General features: G+C 37.2%; 1 protein-coding gene across 8 annotated transcripts in view; it reads left to right on the forward strand.

Annotated features, from left to right (window-relative positions):
- TMEM131 (transmembrane protein 131) overlaps nt 1-22,398 on the forward strand; it is a 192,050-nt gene that overhangs the window by 43,562 nt on the left and 126,090 nt on the right. For all 8 annotated transcript variants that reach the window (XM_027128902.1, XM_027128903.1, XM_027128904.1 and 5 more), the window contains exons 2-3: nt 9,047-9,108; nt 20,334-20,374. In XM_027128902.1, coding sequence (XP_026984703.1) covers nt 9,047-9,108; nt 20,334-20,374 — 103 coding nt within the window. The remainder of the gene's footprint in view (nt 1-9,046; nt 9,109-20,333; nt 20,375-22,398) is intronic.

A 22,398-nucleotide genomic window follows, 5' to 3' on the forward strand; every position in this document is an offset into this window, starting at 1 on the left:
GAAGTGGCTACTCCATTTTTTTTTTTTTTTGGGGGGGGTACGCCGGCCTTTCACTGCTGTGGCCTCTCCCGTTGCAGAGCACAGTCTCCGGACGCGCAGGCTCAGCGGCCATGGCTCACGGGCCCAGCCGCTCCACGGCACGTGGGATCCTCCCGGACCGGGGCACGAACCCGTGTTCGGCAGGCGGACTCCCAACCACTGCGCCACCAGGGAAGCCCCATGGCTACTCCATTTTTTACTCCCACCAGCAACTTATGGCTTTCCAGTTTCTCCACATCCTCACCAGTACTCATTATTATCTGTCATTTTGTTTATTGCCATCCTAGTATGTGTGAAGTGGTATCTTGCTTTGGTTTCAATTTGTATTTCCCTGAGGACTAATTTTGAGCATCCTTTCATGTGTTTATTGGTTATTTGTATTCTCTTCTTTTAGAGAAATGTTTATTCAGATCCCTTGTCCATTTTTTAAATTGGAATATTTGTCTTTTGGGGGGATGAGTTCTATATATTCTATGTACCTAACCCTTAACAGATAAACAATTTGCAAGAATCTTCTATTCCCTGGGTCATCTTTTCACTTTCTTGATAGTGCCCTTTGAAGCACAGGAATTTTAATTCTGATGAAGTCCAATTTATGTGTTTTTCTTTGCTTGCTTAGCTCTCCTAGCTTAGAAACATTGCCTAATCCAAGGTTGTAAAGATTTACCCATGTTATCTTCTAAGAGTTTTATAGCTTTAGCTTTTACACCAAGGTCTTTTCTCCATTTTTGAGTTAATTTTTACATACAGTGTGAGGTAGGGTCCAGCTTCATTCTTTTGCATGCATATATCCAGTTGCCCAACACTACTTGTTGAAAAGACTATCCTTTCTTCTTTCTTCCATAAAAGAATTGATCATAAATGTGAGGGTTTCTTTCTGGATTCTCAATTCTGTCCTATTGATCTACACATTTATCTTTATTCCTAGTACCACGCTGTCTTGATTAGTGTAGCTTTGTAATAAATTTTGAAATCAGGAAGTGTGAGTCCCCTACTGTGTTCTTCTTTTTCAAGATTGTTTTGGCTATTATGGGTTTCTCACATTTTCTTAAATGTTTTAAGATCAATTTGGAAAAAAAACAAGGTGGGATTTTTATTATGATTGCATAGAATCTAAGATCAATTGGGGGAGTATTACAATCTTTACATTGTTAAGTATTCCAACCTATGTCTTTCCATTTCTTTAGATCTTTCATTTGTTTCATTGAAGCTTTGTAGTGTAAAAAGTATATTGGTCTTACACTTGATCACGGTGTATAAGCCTCTTTTTATGTTGCTGGATGTGTATTTTTTATTTTGTTGAGGATTTGATATCCACATGCATAAGGGATATTGAGCTGTAGGTTCCTTTCTTGTGATAACTTTATCTGATCCTGGTATCATAGAATAAGCCTTCATAGAATAAGTTGGGAAGTGTTTTCTCCTCTGTTTTATTTTGGAAAAGCTTGTGAAGCATTGGTGTTGATTCTTCTTTAAACATTTGGTAGAATTCACCAGTGAAACCATGTGTCCCTAGGCTTTTCTTTGTAGGAAGATTTTTGATTACTATTTCAATCTCTTGTTATAGGTCCATTCAGATTTATTCTTGAGTTAATTTCAGTTATTTGTATTTTTCTAGGTATTTGTCCATTCATCCAATTTGTTGGTGTACAATTGTTCCTAGTTATTCTCTTATAATGCCTTTATTTCTATAAGCTTGGTAGGTCCTTTTTATTTCTAAGTCAATAGTAATGTTCCCTGTTTCATTTATGGGTTTTTTCTTGGTCAGCCTAACTAAAGATTTGTCATTTTTGTTAATCTTTTCAAAGAACCAAGTTTTTGTTTCACTGATTTCTCTGTTTTTTGTTATTGTTCTCAATTTTATTGGTGTCCACTCTAACATATTATTTCCGTTTTTCTACTTGTTTTGGGTTTAGTTTCCTTTTCTCCTATTTTGTGAGAGTTGTTATCATGACTGGGTGTTGGCTTTTGTTAAATACTTTTTCTGATTCAGTTTATATGACCAAGTAATTTCTCTTCTTCAGCCTGTTGATAGTGGTGAATTATAGATTGATATTTAAATTTTGAACCAGTCTTGCACAACTTGAATAAATCCCACTTGGTCATGGTGTGTAATTTTTTATACATTGCTGGATTCAATATATTAAAATTTTTTTGCACATTTTTTTGGGTCTAAGTTAATGAGATATATTCTGTAGTTTTTTAAATAGTCTGTTTTTTTTTAGAAAAAAAATTTAGTAGTATATATATGTAACATAAAATGTACCATTATAACTGTTTTAAAGTGTACAATTGAGTAGCATTAATTACATTCACAGTGATGTGCCACCATCATCATCTATTTCCAAAACTTTGTCTTCACCCCAGAGTCTCAGTAATCATTAAGCAGTAAGTCTGACACCCCCTCGCTCTAGTGCCTTGTAACCTCTAACCTACTTTCTGACTCACTGAATTTGCCTATTCTAGACATTTCATGTAAGTGGAATCACAATATTAGCCCTTTGATGTCTGACTTATTTCACTCAACATAATGTTTTCAAGGTCCATGCGTGTTGTAGCATGTGTCAGAACTTCATTCCTTTTTATGGCTGAATAATATTCTGCTGTATTTATACACCACATTTTATGGCTCCATTCATCTGTTGCTAGACAGTTTATCATACAGATCCTGTTGTGGGCTGTGGTTCCAGCAACCAGCCTAATTTTCAGAGCCCTGGTGGTGGTGTTTTGGTCTGCTTGTTTTGTTTGTTTGTTTTGGCCACATTGCGTGGCATGCGGGATCTTAGTTCCCCGACCAGGACCAGGGATTGAACCCGCGCCCCCTGCAGTGGAAGTGCAGATACTTAACCACTGGACCTTCAGGGAAGTCCTTGGTCTGCTAGTTTTGTGTGGTGCCTCTGGTGCTCCCACAGACCTTGGCTTGTGCTAGGGATGAAGGAGCACAGTAGGGTGAGCTTCAGTGTATTAGTGATTTTCTCTTGCTTGTTTAGAGTAATTGGTGGTTCTCAGCCATTCATTTTGTAACAAGTTTGCTGATCTTTTTATATAAATTAAGCACGTTAGGATAAAATAAAAATTATGGTATTTTATCATAAGCTATAACATTAATTTTGAAAAACATTTGTGACTCACCATTTTAGATGTGTGGTGTATGTCTAACACATCTGAGTCGCGTAAAACTATATTTTGAGTTTTAGTAAACAACATGGACACAGCCTTTCTTTAGGAAGTTGGTAATACTGAGTGGTGTTGATAAAATAGGAATTTGACTTATAAATTCCTTTGCACTTTTAATGTGGGAAGAAGATAACAAAGTAGGTGTATATTACTTCTTTCAGATAAGAAAATTAATGAGGAAAGAAACAAGGGTCCAGTCATAAAGTATCTTTATGGATAGAAGGGACCCATACAAACCTAGTCCAGAATGTTTAAAAATATTTGTTACTGAGCCTTTTGTTGAAATAAGATCCTGAACAAGTGTAACTATAAAAGAGACATTAATATCATTAACAATAATTAATTCTGAGATAGTAATGCCATTTTTTTTTTTTTCGGTACGCGGGCCTCTCACTGCTGTGGCCTTTCCCACTGCGGAGCACAGGCTGCGGACGCGCAGGCTCAGCGGCCATGGCTCACAGGCGCAGCCGCTCCGCAGCATGTGGGATCTTCCCGGACCGGGGCACGAACCCATGTCCCCTGCATTGGCAGGCGGACTCTCAACCACTGCACCACCAGGGAAGCCCAGTAATGCCCTTATTTTAACCAATATTTCTTTTCTTCCATTTTCCAGACTCTGTGCTAGATGATAGGCAAACCAGAAACTACTTACAGGTTGTGATAAGAGTTAAAATAGGGCATGGTTAGAGGGGACAGGGAGTGGCTTGGAGCAGTCACTGGGGGTCCCCTCTGAGGGTACTGTTGAGGCTGAGACTTGAAGGGCAACAACCATGAGAAGAGCGTTCCAGGCAGGGTGGCTCTTTGACCCAGGATTTGGGAGTCCTTTCAAGTCCTGCCTGTGTGCCCCTTTCTTCTCCTCTTGGATTTTAAAAAATCATGGATTTCACTAGTCCAGCCTCCTCCCCTCATGTGAGGAGACTGTGAAGGCCAGAAAGTAAAGACTTGATGGTGACAGCCTAGGATCCTGATGCCTGGTACACACCCCCGCGCCCCCATACACACGCCCAAATGACATTGTATTCCTACTAGCTATTTACAACATCCATTGTTTTCATGAATTATTATAAAAGATGTCTGAAAACAAGCATTGTATCTAGTCATCATTTGCAGTGTTCAGAAAAAAGAATCTCTACCTAAAAGAAAAAAAAAAACCCTAATTATAGTAGAGAAAGATTTGCCCTTAAAGTGAAGATATTTTTGTCTTATAAATGTCATTCTTTTAAATGATATTTAAATGTCATTTAAGTGAGATAGGGAAGTAAACTCAATTTCTGATCTTCTGTTTTGAAAGTAAGTGATAAATAACTGACACACTGAGATTTTTCCGCTGAAAATAAATGTCTTTGTTACTCTCAGACATCATGGTGATGTGGGTGAATAAGAGGCGCTTAAAGTAGATCTTACCGAGCCCAGCTTCACAGAGTAAATGCCAATAGAATCATAAAAGCCAGAACTAAAACCTCTTGTGTTTATATGTCCTCCTTTCCTCCCTTGTTATTGGAAATACATGGCTGATTTTTAAAATTAGGTTGCTTGAAGGTACTGTTGGTTGTGAGCATTAGTGTCACGTTACTTTGAAAGTAAATAGTGATGGGTTTAGAAGCATAGGTTCTGGGGTCCCATTGCTGAAATTTATGGCCCCTCTCTAGCCACTTTCTTGCTGAGTGACTTTGAGCCTAACCTCCCTGTGCCTGCTTATCTTCAAACGGAATCCATAAAGTCTAGTCATAGGATTAGTTTGAAGTTTAATAACACAGTAATTGATAATTATTAGATGGTATTCTTATTTCTGATACATCAGATTGCTGCTTTAACTGGGGAACATTGAGACAGTTTGGGATTCCTTTAGAGTGTAAAATAAGGGACAAAAATTCTTGGAAGAGGAAGTAGCGTCAGTTGTGGTTTCAAATCTAGAGATATGGAGATGTGTGAACTTGACTTGCTTTGGTTACTTTTTGTAACGTATAGCTTAATAACTGTTAACACATTAAATGATTAAGTACATATTCTGTTTTTCTAGGCATATAATTTGAAGTTACTATGATTGATCATTTAAAGCAAAATACCCTAATTTGTTTTATGCCAGAGTTGAGTCCTATTCATTTCTACATATTTTAAGGAAAGCTGTTGATGTATAACACAATATTTCCCTTTCAGAACTTTATAAAATAGCTGCCACTCTTAATTTTTTCAACTAAGGTAATTCATGTTTTTGTTTTTTTTAAAAGCTCCTAATTAAAAATACAATACACCCAAATTATATTACTGCTTTTCTTTCTTTAGTAAAGTTCTCATCAGTTAGATAAAGGTCTGATCTAGCTTGATGATGGGAACTTATATGATGGTCATTATGTCATAACTCTATTAGCAGGCACCAAGTATAGCACATTTCTGTTACTTTTTTGGGTCTGTTTTCTCTGCTAACTAGATGGAAAGCGCCTAACTGGGAGCTAGACTTTTTGTACATTGTGAGCATCTGACTATTCAGTTAATTCTTGTTCATTGTGTTCTTACATCAGTAAATCTGTATTCAACAGGAGTATAACAAAAAGGTTTTCTGGATCATCTAAAATTTCACTTTATGTTAAAAGGGTGGGGGAGGGGATGAGAAGTGGGATGGGTGAGCTGGGCAGAGCCTTTTACATTCACAGTCCTTTTTCTTAATGGTTTATCACTTTATTTGGAGACATTTTTGTGTACTCCACATGTACTCTATGTCAGTAATTCCGTTGGAGCCATTAGCTCTGATCTCACTTTTGAAATGCAGCTACAAGCTAAGACTAGAGGTAACCAGAAAGAGTTCGTTTGTATCAGTGTGTGCAAATACCAGTACTTATACCTGAGCAGAAAGGTGGTATTTCATTCACGCACTCAGTGTTACTGAATGTTCTGTATATACGAAGAACTGGTGGTGAATGAGAGGGGTAGAGCAAGTTGGAGCTGTGGTTGAAGAGAAACACAAGAAATGGAGGACAGGGCTTTCCCAAAATAAAGTCAGGGTGTGATTAAGAGAATAAGAGGAAATCGATGCTCAGCAGGCAGGAAAGACACCATCCTAGTAGGTGAAGTGATCTAATTCACTGGCATCTCATCTGCTGCGTGACTTTCAGCTTTGGTCATACTGAAAAAGCCAGGTACATGGGCTTAGACAGTAGGCTTCTTCATGGACTCTAGCCAAAGACCAACAGGAAGGAGCCAGTGAGGGTCATGTTAAGCCAAGTGAAGCACCATTGTTTCATGGGTTTTAAAAAATAAGCTTTTCATTTTAGAACAGTTTCAGATTTATATAAAAATTCTAAATATAGTACAGAGTTGCCATTATACCCCCCTCCCAGTTTGCCCAATTATTAACATCTCACTTAATATGGTACTTTTTTTTTTTGCAATTAATGAACCAGTATTAGTATATTATTATTAAGTACAGTTCATATTTTATTCAGGTTTCCTTAGTTTTTACCTGATTTCCTTTTTCTTTTTTAGAATCCCATCCAAAATAGCATATTACATTTAGTAGTCATGTCTCCTTAGGCGCCTCTGGTCTGTGACAGTTTCTCAAACTTTTCTGGTTCTTGATGACCTTGACAGTTTTCAGGAGTGTACTGGTCAGGTGTCTTGTATAACGTCCCTCAGCTGGGATTTGTCTGATGTTTTTCTCATGATGAGTCTGGAGTTATGTGATTTGGGGAGGAAGACCACAGAGATAAAATGCCATTTTTGTTATGACATATCAAGGGTACTGTCCACATGACTTTTCACTGTGGATATCGACCTTGATCATCTGACTGAGGTAACGTTTGTCAGGTTTCTCCATTGTAAAGTTACTCCTTTTTTCCTCTTTTCCATACTGTTTTCTTTAGGAGGCACTATATGCATCCCATGCTTAAGGAATGGGGAGTTATAATGTTCCACCTTCTAAGTAGAAGAGTTTCTGTATAAATTGTTTAGAATTCTTCTGCCTGAAAGTTTTGTCTCTTCTCCCCCATTGTTTATTTATTCATTCATTTCTTTATACCAGTATGGACTCACAGATATTTATTTTATACTTTGGGTTTTAATCCAGTACTGCTTGACTTATTTTATTGCTCAAGTTGTTCCAGCTTTGGCCATTTGGGAACACTTACTGTTAACTCTTACATCTGTTTGACACTTTCCCATCAATGTAAGACTTTTTTTTTTTTTTTTTTTTAAGCACTTTCTGGCACAAGTTGCTCCCATTTCATCTTGTGTATTTCCTGCCCCAGTCCTAGATTCAGCCATTTCTCCAAGAAGCCCCAGTTCCTTTTATTGGGGAATGGTAGTAGAACCCAAGATCTAGGTGCTAGATGTGCTTTTTGCTACTGGGTTGTAATACATGTGTGTATACTAACCTGTGTATATGCACATCTGTAAATATTTCTATATGCAACCATCTGTATCTGTATTAAGCTCAACATGAATTTGTACTGATGTTGCCAACTCTAATCCATTACCACATAGATTGTTCTAGCCTCCTTCCCTTGCTTTTGTGTAAACTCTTATTCCGACAGTGAGAAATCTCTCACCATCCACCATCCACCATCCATATATTTAATTGTTCAATTCCAGTGTACATGTATAGCAGCATCAGGATGGTTAACCCAAACCCCTATGGAAAATAACTTTATTAACTAGAGATAGTGCTTATGTACAGTTTCTGTTGCCTTTAGTCTTACAGATTCCACTCATTTCCACTCCACCCTACTTCAGGGAGATGGTTTCATACCTTTGCTATGTATTTAAATTGTTTTGTCATATTCTGTAGTCTATCTTGGGATTCCTGATCTCCTAAATGATTTTTAATTGCATACAGTAGGTTCACGCTTTGTGCTGTGAAGTTCTGTTTTTGACAAATGCATAGTGTTAATTGCATCTACCATTACAGTATCATACAGAAGAGTTTCACTGCTTTGAAAAATTCCCTATGCTTTGCTTATTCCACCCTTCCTTTCTTTCTCCAAACCCCTAGCAACCACTGATCTTTTTACCATCTCTACAGTATTGCCTTTTCCAGAATGGCATATACTTGAAATCATAGAGCATGTAGCCCTTTCTTTTACTTTTTATCACTAATATTCCACTGTATGGTTAATCTGCATTTGTCTCTTTATTCAGCTATTGAAGGACATCTTGATTGTGTCCAGTTTTTGATGATTATGAAAAAAAAGCTGCTATAAGGAAATGCTTGCAAATTTTTGTGTGGACATAAATTTCCAAATCAGTTGGGTAAATATTTAGGAGCACAATTGCTGGATTCTATGGTAAACGTACGTTAGCTTTTTAAATACCCTGTCTTTGCATTGTACTCAGTTTCTTGGAATGGAATAATCTTTTGCCATTCTCCTTGCCCACTCCCCCACCAAGTCAGTTTTGACCATTGATCCCAGGTCCTGTCATCACTACAAATGAGCAAATGATATAGAACTTCAGCTTACCATTTTGGGGGGAAATAAAATCCTCTAGTGATGTTTCCTATGTGTTTATGTTATTTTCAGTTAATCTCTCAGTGAAAATAATCAGCTGCATCTAGTTGAATTTTACTGTTTTGTGCTTTCTGGCAGTATAGCAGGAGTAAATATTTTGTGAGTGGCTTACATAGCCTGTAGGTTGTTAAAAATACTTTCTAATTGGGTTGTATTGTTTTGGTTTCATAGTTACTAAAATCCTGAAGAACTAGTCAGATTTTTCTCTTCAACCATCACCATCAAGCAGTATATTTTCAAAATATTAAGTTGTAGTAATTAACTTTAAAAGATTTTATTTAAATGAAATTTATGTTCCGGTTAAGTGATAATATGTTTTGCTTCCTTCACAGCATTTATTCAGTCGGAGAGCATAATAGAAGTACTGCGTTTTGATGATGGAGGACTTCTACAGGTAATTTTATTTTAAGCTTGAAGAATTATCTCAGTGTCAAGCCTTGAATAACATCTGATTATTATTTTTCTTTTAAAACGTAACTGGTTCATATGAAATATATTTTATGAGCTTCATATGCAGACAGGGCAGTAGAGTCATTGGTAATAATAAAAACCTCCATAGCTGTATGGATTACCTTTTAAATAAAATATTTCTGGGGGATGTTGAGAGGTTAGGTGGGGAGAGTTAGATCAGGAGCAGTGGAATTGGTGGTAAGCTCTATTAGTATGGGGCCAGTGAGTGAAACGCTGAATTTGGATGTTGGACCGAAAAATATTTATCTGGAAGAGAACTTCTCCAGAGGATATAAGTTCTGCAGCTTTACATCTATATCATCCTTCCACTAGCCATTCTAAGCCGTGTCTTTATATATATTATACATAAAATTAGAAAGTGTAATCTGATAAAAATCCTATTCTGCCTTTCAGACATAGCTCACGTATCACCGTGAAGCCTATTTTAGTCTTCTTAGCTAAAAAGCAGTTCTAGAATTTCAGAGCTGAAAGAGACAGTAAAAGCCATCTTAACCAACCCTGATTTTTGTGGCTGATTTTCTCCTTCCAAACTTTTTTCATATTCTATGCTTGTCTTACAGTACTCACCACCTTTGTAATAATAACAAGTGTTTTTAAATACCATGTTATTTGATAGCATGGCTGATAATTTTTTTATTCATGTTATATTCAGGGGAAACCAAGGTTTAGATTAAGAAAGTTGCCCACGATCCCATGACTTTGCTGTAATGGCATGGGTATTAGAATTCTGGTCTTCTCACTCCAGGTGTGATTGTTAGTCTCTTTGTTACATGATGCTGCCTATGATGTATTTGTTTACTTACTTATAACTAAATACATGACTTAAATAGTTCTCCTGTAGCTTATAATAAAGGCAGGAAAGTGAAAATTAAAGTTAGATCAAGGCAATAGAGAAATAATTCTGCTAGGGACTTGGAATAAGATTTGTGTTTTAGCATAAATTTAGATTTCAGACACTAAGCCAAACAAAGTAAGCGGAAAAAAGTGATGGGTTGTAAGGTTCTTTTTCTCTGACAATGAAGCAAATAAATGTTTCGGATGAAAACTTTTTTCCTGTTTCTAAATTTTTAAATAAACTTATTATTCTACTTTTATATAAGAGATGTTGAGAAACACAGCAGGCAGTGGCTGCATGGTGCTTGCAGAAAGTCTTCGTATGGCTTTTTATATTTTAAAAGTGAATAACAACTGAAGATACATAATGATCTCTAGTTTTGTAAAGCCACCTTGCTAGAAAATGATCTTAGTCTCTTGCTCTAGTTCTTTAATCTGTTGCAAGATGAGAACTTGGAGAACCTATAGAAATCACTGTTTTAAACATCTCCCTTTTGGTGATTTGCAGGATCTAGAGAGCAGGCAACTCAGGACTGAATTTCTAAAAAATTCTCTGAGTGTAGTTATCCTGTACTGATTGAAAAAGGATTTATTATATCCTTCAGGAACTAGACATCTAGGTTGCAAGTTGATAATCCATTTTGAAAACTGAAGCTTGACATGTGTTTTTGCTGGGGGAGGCTGTCAATTCACGTCTAAAAGGACTTGGGTGTGGAAGAGCTCGTCAGCTGGGATGTCGTTTGCTCATCCTCTTTGGATCTGCTGAAATGCTTGGACCAGTGCTTGGGGGAGGCCTCAGAGTTCTATAGCTAAGGTAATTTTAGACTGGAGTGTTAAGGGCAGGTATTACCACTGGTTACCTCAGCCACAGTGAAACCTCACCAAGCCTTCTGCAGAATGCCTAATGTTGAGATGCTATATATAGTGGATTATATATCTGCAAGTAACAGAACATAAGACCCCTCTGAATAGAAATTTATAAAAATCATTCATTTTAATGTTGAAGAATGTTGCCTAGGAACAACTGTTTTGATTTTGACATAATGTCATTCTTTCTGGCGATAATTTGCCAATAAGTTCAGCTATTTCTTAAACAGCTCCTGGTTTCTTGTGATTAGAAGAGAAGTATGTTCATGTAGCATTTCTGTGGCAGAATATATATTGGGTTTCTCCAAATTAAATTAAAGCTAAAGCAGGGAGAGAGTCAAAGCAACAGCCTTGTTTTACATTATTTAAAATTAGAATTTTGCTTGAGAGCATTCGTTCCCAGATTGTGGAATTTATGTTACAGTCATGTGGCTTGGCTCATGGTGATTTTTTAAGTCCTAAAAATTAATTGATGATAAGTCAGTAAAAATTGTAAAAACATTAAAAATTTGCTAGAAAGTTTGGACTTGATTTCCTATTTTATTTTTAAAGAAAAGGAAAATGAGGCTCATAGAATATTCAGTTGCTAGAGTGAGAATCCAGCATCTAGTAAGTACCCGGCTTCCTGGTTCCAGAGCTCTTTCCGCAGTATGATGCATGTGCATTTCTTGCCAGTGCGTTCCATGCGTTATCACTAGTAATGTTAGGATATGATTAGAAATCGTAGCAATCCTCTTAGCCCATGTTTTCTTTAGTTGGTGTTTTGACCATTGTAATTCCTGCTTGGCAAGGCTACTAAGATTTGGTATATAGAACATAGGAAGCTGAGTCAGTTCTTAAGGTGAGCAGACACTGAGGATTCTGCCTCAGGATCTTGCTGAGAACCCCAGCTGACACATATAATAAAGGATGTCTGTTAAGGAGGAGGGATGTGGAAAAAACTATGGTAAACAACATACTTAACAGTGAAATGCTGAAAGTTTTATCTCTGAGATGAAGAATGGATCAAAGATGCCCACTAAATACCACTTATATTCAACATCATGCTAGTTGTAGCCAATAAAGTAAGACAAGAACAGCTACTGAAACTCGCGCACCTAGAGCCTGTGCTCTGCAACAAGAGAAGCCACCGCAATGAGAAGCCCGTGCATCGCAACAGAGTGGGCCCCGCTCACCGCAGCTGGAGGGAGCCCGCACACAGCAACGAAGACCCAACACAGCCATAAATAAATAAATAAATAACTTGTAAAAATAAATAAATTTTAAAAATAAAGACAAGAAAAAGAATTAAAAACTAAAAGGATTGAAAAGGAAGCAAAAAATGTTATGCACCTCAGATTATGATAGTTTATGGAGGTCATCCAAAGCATCTACAGATAAGTTACTAGATTCAATAAGCAATTTAGCAAGTTTGCAGGATAACAGTTGATACATAAAAAACAACTGCATTTCTATGTTTATGTTGAGCCGTATGAATTATACCACTTCTATAGATCAGAAAAGGCAGCAGAGTCTAGCCAGACTCACACATATATGGATACTTGATTTATGAATAAAGTGTCGCTGAAGAATATTGGGGAAAGAAAATATTGGGGAACAGTCAATAAAGGGTGCTAGGACAAGTGAATATCTATATGGGAGAAACAAAACTTTGACTTCACACCAATAACAAAAATAGTATAACTATTTTGGGACTCTGGAGTCTTTTGAATGCTTATAGCTTCAAGCGGAAGGCTTGAGGTAAATTGAAGTAAAATATGGTCCATTTCAGCTCTTAGCCTAGAAGCAGTTACCCACCCTCACCCCCGGCCCTGCGGCAAGCAGCTGTGCATGTTCATCAAGCAGCTTGCACACAGCTTGCAGAAGCCTGTGGGCAAAAAAGCCTTCTGTCCTCCAGGTATTGGGGATCCATGCCCTGATTGCTGCTTTTGATCACAGAGGTTTAGACAGAGAGGCAGGCGGCCATTATTGTTGCAACTCCCCCATTGTTAGAAGTTCCTCACCCTGAAGTGAACCAGAAGATTTAAAGGGCTGACAACCTTCAAAAGCCACTGCATATATGGGGGAAATTAGAAAATCACTTTGAATGTTCAGGGAAAGGCCCAGGTTCATAAAACACCTGAGAAGACCTTAAGTGTACACCTCAGGCTTATCTTTGGCACAGACATAGCCTACATCATAAAACCAAAAACAATAAACAGAAGCAAACAGATAGCAAACTCTGGAAAAGGAGGAGAATCTGACACCCAGAGTTACTCCATTATTAAATTCAAATATCCAGTCTTAAACAAAAAATCACAGTGTACAAAAAGAAACAAAGTATGGCTCATTCAAATGAAAAAATTAATCAACAGAAACTATCTCTGAAAAAGACCTGATGGCAGATCTACTATACAAATTTGAAGTAGATCTGCTTTAAAACAGTCATCTTAAGGATGCTCAAAGAACTAAAGGAAGATGTGAAGAAAATCAAGAAAACAATGTATGAATAAAATGGAAATACCAATAAAAAGATAGAAAACCTAAAAAGAAAACCAAAAGAGGGTGACATCATCAAGATGGCAGAGTAGGCAGCCCTAGCTCTCATTCTTGTACAGAAACACTGACATAAAAGTAAATGTTGGTACCAAAATACTTTGAAGAGAAATTCAGAATCCATCAAAGAAGCAGAAGTACCCCTAGAAGGGCACAAACTGAGAGCAGTCAGATTTTGCTGATAAGAGGAGTACTGACTTTTCTTTAATCTTTCATCTTTTTATTCCTCAGACTCAAGAATTTCCACTGTCTTGTCTTCAAGTTTGATGATTCTTTCTTTTGCCTGCTCAAATCTGCCTTTGAATCGTTCTAATGAATTTTTCATTTCAGTTTTTGTACAGTATTTCAGTTTTGCAAGATGAGTAACTTCTAGAGATTTAGTGTACAACATGACTGTAGGTATAATACTGTATTATATACTTGAAATTTGCTAAGATAGTAGTTAATTGCTCTCACCAAAAAAAAGAGTATATGAGGTGATCATTTCACAATGTATATGTATATCAAAACATCACATTGTACACCTTAAATATAAACAATTTTTATTTTCCAACTATACCTCAGTGAAGCTGGGGAAAAAAGAAATTAAAAAGAAAATTGAGCTGAAAATACAGTAACTGAAGTGAAAAATTCTCGATGCTGAGGAACAGATTAAAGAAAAGTCAGTAGAGCCTAAGACCATCAAGTGAACCAACATATGCATTGTGGGAGTCCTGGAAGGTAAAAAGAGAAAGAGACAGAGAGAATACTTGAAGAAATAATGCCTGAAAATGTCACAAATTAATGAAAGACATGAATATAAGCATCCAAGAAGCTCAATGAACTCCAAGTAAGATGAACTCAGAGACTCGTACTGGGACATGTTAAATCAGACCTTAAAAAGGCGAAGAAAATCTTGAAAGCAACAAGAGCAACGGGACTCATCACATAAAAAGGATCCTCGATAAGTTATTAAGAGATTTCTCATCACAAACTTTGGAGACCAGAAGGCAGTAGACCCATATATTCAAAGTATTAGAAGGAAAAAACTATCAACCAAGAATCCTATAACTGGCAAAACTGTTCTTCAAAAGTGAGGGAGAAATTAAGACATTCCCAGATAAACAAAAGCTGAGGAAGCTCATTACCATTAGACCTGCCTTGCAAGAAATGCTGAAGGGAGTCCTGCAGGTAAAAATGAGAGAACACTAGACAACAAGGTAAAGCCATATGAAGAAATAAAGATCACAGTAAAAGTAAATACATGGGCAGTTTAAAAGTCGGTATTATTTTAACAATGGTTTGAAACTCCACTTTTTGTTTTCTACAAGATTTGAGACTAATACATTTAAAAAAAATAGTCTAAAAGCAAGGATTATTGTCACTTTGGTTTGTAACTCCACATTTTGTTTTCTATATAATTTAAAGATTAATGTGCTTCAAATAATTCTTAGTTTGTTTTTGGATACAAAAAGAAGAAATTCTGTGACATTAACAACCAAAAGAAGTAGGGATGGAGCTGTAAAGAAGTACACATTGAGTGTGATTGAGTTAAATCTGATAAAAACTCAAATTAGGGTGTTATAACTTTAGGATGTTAGATTAATCCCCATGGTAACCACAAAGAAAATAATATAGGAAATACACAAAATGAATTTAAACATTTCACTACCAAAAAATCAACTAAACCAAAAGACAGGACTACAGGAAATGAGGGAATAAAACAGTATAAGGCATATAGAAAACAAATAGCAAAATGACGGAATTAAGTATACTATTGAAGCTGAGCTGGTAGGAATTCAAACAAGTTTGTTGTAGATTTAAGATATAAATTATAATCTCCAGGGTAACCACTAAGAAAATAATGTAAAATATACATAAAAGGAAATGAGTGGCCAACTTCAGCTTGTGTAAGCTAAAAGAAGTCAGTTTTAGGCATATACAGTCTTATCAAGGGTATGTCAGGAATTCCCTGGCGGTTCAGTGGTTAGGGCTCCACACTTTCACTCCTGAGGGCATGGGTTCAATCCCTGGTTGGGGAACTAAGATCCCGCAAGCCACAAAGCCAAAAAAAAAAAAGAAAAAAGGATATGTCATAATAAGTGTGTAATAATTACGCATAAGAGCACAAGATTTGAATTCTGACATACACTGTTTGATCCTGGACTGGTAAATATAATTTGAGTGTCTCCCGTGTATTGAGAATTGCAAGGACCACTAGAGATAGAGACGGTTGTGGCCGTTAATGCACTTTGAATTATAATGTAAGGAGATGTTATTACAAGTGAAAATTAAATTATTGACATGTCTTTATAAAATTCAGGTTACAGTAGGGTTTTCAGTCTTGCCAATATTTATATTTTGGACCAGGTAATTCCTTGCTGGGAGATGAGGAAAGAAGACTGTTTTAAGTGTTGTACGGTGTTTAGCAGCATCCCTGGCCTCTACCCTCTAGATGCCAGTAGCCCTTTCAGTTGCAACCATCAAAAATGTCTCTAGACATTGCCAAATGCCCCGGAGGACAAAATTGCCCCCAATTGGAACCACTAGGTTATAGGGATAAACTTATATATTATTTTTATGATAAGAGACTTTAATACTGTTTGGGAATATACCACATACTTATTTTTGCAGAGTCTTTTCCATTTGAGTGGAAGAATAGTTCATTTTCCTCCTTTATATCCCTTTGGGGTGCTCTCTGAGAGAGACTGTGCTCAGACTGGTCTGGAATGTGGAGCCTAGCAGTGAGCTAGGCTGAGACTGGAGCCCTTAAATGCAACAGAAGAATGGAGTCTGAATTGTGGGTGGGAATTGTGCTTATCTTTGTAGATGCACAGTGAAAAGATCATTTGCAGTATGTCAAGCGTTACCAACTTTAAGTATCTGCGATTCAGTGAAGTTTACTTTGAAATATTGTAGGTATGTCTTATATTTGATAGAAGATACAGAAATACATGGCACAGACATTTTCTAGGGCCCTGAGTACTCCTGACAGACCCTTATCTCTCAGCATAAAGTTCAAAGGTTTCCACTAATCAGATGGTGAAATAGGAAATCTCAGTCTCTTCTAGGGATTACTTCATAGTTTGGTGAGCTGACCATCTTTTTTCATATGATTACTGGCCATTTATTTTTCTTTAAGTGATTTGCCTCCTGTTCTTTGCTTATATTTCAATCACAGTATTCTTTTCCCCAGTTTCTTTCTTTTTCTTTCTTTTTGCTGTTCAGTTATAAAATACTTACATAAATAGCAGATCTTTTCATTGTTACTAATGTAACCCTTTTTTTGCTTGATTTTTCTCTTCTTTTCTGGGGGATGGGATGGGAGGAGGCGTTTACCTTGTTTATTTTTGCTCATTCTTCGGCTTTCAACATTTTTGAATCCTTTTGTGTTAGGTATTTACAGTCTATAGTTGGGCTTTGTTTTTTCAACATGATCCTTTTGTCTTTCTTAATAGACGAGTTTATCTCTAAATGAGATAATCATGCTATATATGTGTTTAATCTATTCCATCTAATTTTTATGCCTTCCTTTTTGTTTTCTCTCAGTTTCGGGGCTTAAGTTTCAGATACGTATTTAAGATATGTTTAAACCTTCATTTCTCAAATTACTTCAGAAACAAAGTAGTGTCTTTTGTGATCTTTCCTTTTCTCTCAATATTTAGGGTTGTGCTGAGATTTTTATTCTTATTATAGTTAAATGACTTTTCTATTTTGTGGCTTATACTTCAAAAACAACATTTACTTTCTGCTTTTCTAACCTTATTTCCACAGTTCCTTTACTGTATCTGCTTATCTTTCACAAGACAGCTTCCTCATTTGCAATTCTTCATGAGTAATCATCTTGCCCAGATTGTCTTCATGAAGATATTTTTTTCCCCTCCAGAAAGTATACATGGGTGCTACACTTCCTGAGTCTCCTTTCTGTCAGCTCCAGATGGGGACCACAGTTTGGCATGTCCTAGAATTCTTAGGTTGTACTTTTTATTGAAGTAAAAGTGACACACAGTAAACTGTGCATGTTTAAAGTGTATGATTTGAAAAGTTCGACATATTATACACCTGTGAAAGTATTACTGCAATCAAGATAATAGATATATGTATCCGTGGCCCCCAAAAGTTTACTTGTGACCCTGGGTAATCCCTCTACCCTCCTCTCCATCTCTAGGCAACACTGATTTGCTTTCTGACACCATCAGTTTACACTTGAAATCATTTTATATAAATGGAATCGTATAGAACGTACTTTTTGGGAATTTGACTCAGCGTGATTATTTTAAGAGTTATCAATGTTGTTGCATGTATCAGTAGTTTATTTCTTTTTCCCCATTCAAATGTTATTTTCTGTTCTTTTAAAAATATTTTTTCTAAAATAATAAAGAAATATTTAATAGAGAAAAAGAAAGGTTCCTAGTCTTTGAGTTTACTCTCTTTTTATTGCTGAGTAATATTCTACTGTTCTATCCCGTACCACAATTCATGTGTCACTTCATCTGTTGATGGAAATTTCGGTGGTTCCAGTAACAAATAAAGCTGCCATAAACATTCATGTATAAGTCTTTGTATGGACTTATGCTTTTGTTTCCGTTGGGCAGATATCTGAGTGGTCATATGGTGGGTGTTTTAAGTTTAACTTGTAAGAAACTGCCAAGCTTCTTCTAAAATGGTGATTCTGTTTTACATTCCCACCAGCAGTGTAAGAAAGTTCCAGTTACTGCACATCCTTGCCAGCCCTCAGTATGGTCAGTCTTTTCCATTTTGGACATTATTGTAGGTTGTAGTGTATTGTTGGAGTTTAAATTTGCTTTCCCTTGATAACTGGTGCTGAGCATCTTCTCATGTTCTTAACTGACATTTGTAGAATTGCTCATTTTTTAAAATTGGGTGGTTTTCTTATTATTCAGATTCATAAGTTCTTCATATGTTCAAGATACAAGTCCTTCATCAAATAGGTGATTTGCAAATATTTTCTCTCAGTATGTGGTCTGCCTTTTCATTTTCATAGCAATGTCTTTTGGTGAGCGTATTTTTAAAAGTTTGATGAAGTCCAATCCATCAGTTTCTTCTTTTATGACTAGTGTTTTTTTTGTCCTGTTCATGAAATCTTTGTCTGTTTGAATGTTGCAAATATCTATTTTTTTTGTTGAAACTTTGTAATTTTAGTTTTTATGCTTAGAACTATGATTTATCTAAAATTAATTTGAGTGCCTGGTGTGATACAAGGGTAAGGGTTCATTTTCCCCCAAGCTTTGTTCAGTTGTTCCAGCACCATCTGTTGAAAAGATACATGTTTCTCTACTGAATTACATTGATGCCTTTGTTGAAAATCAAGTTGACTATAAACGTGAGTTCATTTCTGAGTTTTCTCCAGTTCTGTTGATCTGTGTTGTCTGTCTTTATACTGGTGCCACAGTGTCTTGATTGCTGTAGCTTTTTTTTCTATTGTAGTAAAATACGCATAACATAAAATTACAATTTTAACCATTTTTAAGTGTACATTTCAGTGGCATTAAGTACATTCGCCTTTGTTTCTGCATCACCACCATCTAGCTCCAGACCTTTTATTTTCATCCCAAACCGAAACTGTGTGCCCATTAAACAACAATTCCCCATTCCCCCTACTGCAGCCCCTGGCAACCAGCATTCTACTCTCTGTCTCTGTGAATTTGTCGACTCTAAGTACCTCATGTAAATGGAATCATATAGTTTTTGTCCTTTTGTGACTGGCTTGTTTCATTTAGTCTAAGTGTAGACTTAGTTTTCAAGGTTCATCCATGTTGTAGCATATGTCAGAATTTCCTTCCTTTTCAAGGCTGAATAATATTTTTTTGTATGTATACACCACATTTTGTTTCTTCATTTATTCATCAGTAGGTGCTTGCGTAGCTTCCAGGCTTTGCAATTGTGAATAATGCTGCTATGAACATGGATATCTAAATAACTGTTGAGTCCCTACTCTCTGCATTCAGTTCTTTGGGGTATTAACCTAGAAGTGTGATTGCTGATCTTCTAATCCATATCCTACACTACAGCCAAATAATGTCTTTAACACTTAAATCGTCTAGACCACGTCTGTGTCTCTGTTTCTCCCCGACAACTTCAGTCCCCTTGTACTACATTTAGAGTACAACACAATCCAGACTTCTTAGCATGGCTTCTTACCAGGGCACGACACAATAGGGCACTGCCACACCTCCAACCTCATTTCTGCTTCTCTCCCTCTTCTCTCTAAACTCCAGCCACATAGACCTGCCATCTGTTTCTTGAGCATCCAGGCTCTTTCCTGTACTAGGACCTTTGCACGTGCTGTTTTCTCCACCACCACAAAATCCCACCTCCAAACACAGCTCTTCTTTATCCTTTAGGTTTCAGTATAAATGTTATCTCTTCAGACAGGGCTTCCCTCATGACATATTTAAGCATGTCACCTATTTATTCTCTTTCATAACATCTTTCCAATTTTTCCAAAGTCCTTTTATTCAATGTATAAACACATATTTATTTGGTTTTAAAATAACTGACTCCGCCTACCCCTACCCCGCCCCATACCTCAAACTCCATGGTGGCAGGAACCATAATAGACCAGCACCTGCACACAGTTGGGAAGGAGTGAACAGTAGAGACACGGGTAGCCTCACACAGTAATTGGAAAGAGGACTCTTCTCATAGGATGTATTGGTTTGACAAGCTTCTAAAAATCAGTCCTATTACTTTGCATTACTTCCATGTGTGTTTAAAATTTAATCCAAATTATTCTCTCATTTGAATTATATGGTGTGACAAATCATTTCATATGATTTAGGGATCAGGTTTAACCTGAAAGTAAGTATAAGGTCAAAGTTGAAACTGTAATAAAATATGTTGGATATTCTGTATGTCTGTAGTATAAAGATTTGGTTTCCGTGTTTTCACCATTGTTTTCTTCCTTCACAGACTGAGACAACACTTGGACTCAGTTCATACCAACAGAAAAGGTAAGGCAGTAATAGGTATATATATATTTTTTTTAATATATAAAATTTTATGTATTTAGTAAGATACTGACATACTTTTAGGTCTTTCTGGGGGATTCCCGCTCTCCGTTTTCCCCATACTTTTTTTGGTGAGGAGGGAAAACAAATAGTAAATCACATTATATCATGTATTTCAAATATTGTGTATGGAAGACCAAGTTTAAATCTGAATTTGCATGTCGTGCATTGTGTAGCATTCCTTCCGCATCACATGCAAAGGGATTTACTTGTAGCTGAAACTCCCCTTGCTTTGGAAGAGTTTCGGCTTTATAGCTCCCAGTGACCTCTCCCGTGGTCCTCCCCGCTTTTTATGGGCTGAGCAGTGCTGCCCTCAGTTGTCATCAAGGGTCTACCTGCAGGCCCCTGGCAGAGGAAGTTACCGTATAAGGAGAGATGATTCTAATTACAGGAGACCCTAACTGGTTGTCTTGTTGACCCCCCCTTGTTTGACACATGAGGACTCTGAGATTCTTAGAACCAAGGGATGTGCTAACAAGGTTAGACTGGCAGGGTTTCAGGTAGAATTCATTATCTTCTGATCACCAGCCCCGTGTTGCATTCCCTTTGATATTCTTATATCAAGTATGGAATCCTTCAGTGTTCGCTGTGTTTTCTCTCTTTAGCCAGAAGAGCGATATAGAGTTAGTTAAGAATTAGAGGGGAAATGCTTTGAAAGAGGCATAGGGGAGCCAGTGGAGGCACATGAAGGAAAGTAGTCGTGATGGAGCTTACATGGTAGGGAAGAGAGGTGAGAGTCTGCACAGTCTGCTCTGTGCTGGGGCTGTGGGTACACTCCCTGCCTTGAGACGTCTTGAAGGACAGTAGAGACACAGCTTCTGATGAGGTTATAAAGCATATGTGTTGATGAAATGACAAAGGCAATCTGCTTTCTGAAAGAAGGTGGCTCACTTGAAGAGTATATTATAATCCAATGATAGAAGCCTCAGGGCTTAGTTGTAGGGGATCAGGTACCTGAGACACATGGGTGTGCCTCACATGGTGTCTCACTTTCATCATCAAAACAGTCCACAAGGCCTAAGGCACAGCTGAGGTGAAGTTAGCCTCTGACTGCGGCTCCTGGTCTCCACTACTGGCTGCCTCTACCAGCTTCTCCTTGGGGGTACCCCCGTTTCTGCTGAGCATTAGAGATTGCTGAGATGGACGCTTTGTGGTTTTGAACTCCTGTAGTCATTTCTGCGCCAATTTCTGACTTCTTGTACTCCCCAGTTGTATAGTCCATTTGCTGCCCTGTGACTCTTCTAGTAAGCCAAGAGATTCAGCCCCATCCTTTCTTGTATTGCCTACACGTGATCTCCTGAGTGAAAACTCTCATTCTGTAAGTGAAGCTTAACCTGCTCCAGGGAAATTTATATCATGAAAAGCTTAGTTACAAAATGATTCTGTAGCTAGTGGTGGTGAAGCTAGTCTCTGGCTACCATTTGCTCCGTCTCCACCACAAAGGTTACTATCTGCTTCAGCCCCAAGGGCTTCCAGCACATTCCGCAAAGAGAAGAGCTGCTGCTTTCACGACCTCAGGATCATGGGAAGTAAAACTATGAAAGAATTTTCCAAGATACTCTTTTTTATGTTTCTCTCCTACCTTCTGGTTCACCCTTTCTAATTTGTGTTAATACAGTTATCAATTACATGATAATATTTTGTTTAAAAAGATGCCAGCTACATAATATAATGGTGGATAATGTGCACATAGTGTTCCATCAGTGTTTATTTTAGTGAACACCAAAATGTTATAATGAGTACCAGTAATGATTTAATATTTTGGGACGTGAGGCCACCTTTTATGAATGTCTTTTCCTAGGGTTGTGGAGCCCTATGGTGGGAGATTAGGAATTAAAGAGACCTGAGTTCTGTGTTCACCAGATGTGTAGCCTGGAGAAAAACTATTTAACTGCTCTGAGCATGACTTTCATTTGCAGACTGGGGAAGATCATTTCTCGGCCTGATGTATCTTATAGGTGATATAA

This window comes from Aethalodelphis obliquidens, unplaced genomic scaffold, assembly GCF_003676395.1.
Source record: "Aethalodelphis obliquidens isolate GAN/ISIS:26980383/991018 unplaced genomic scaffold, ASM367639v1 scaffold35, whole genome shotgun sequence".
In the NCBI taxonomy this organism is placed as follows: Eukaryota; Metazoa; Chordata; class Mammalia; order Artiodactyla; family Delphinidae; genus Aethalodelphis; species Aethalodelphis obliquidens.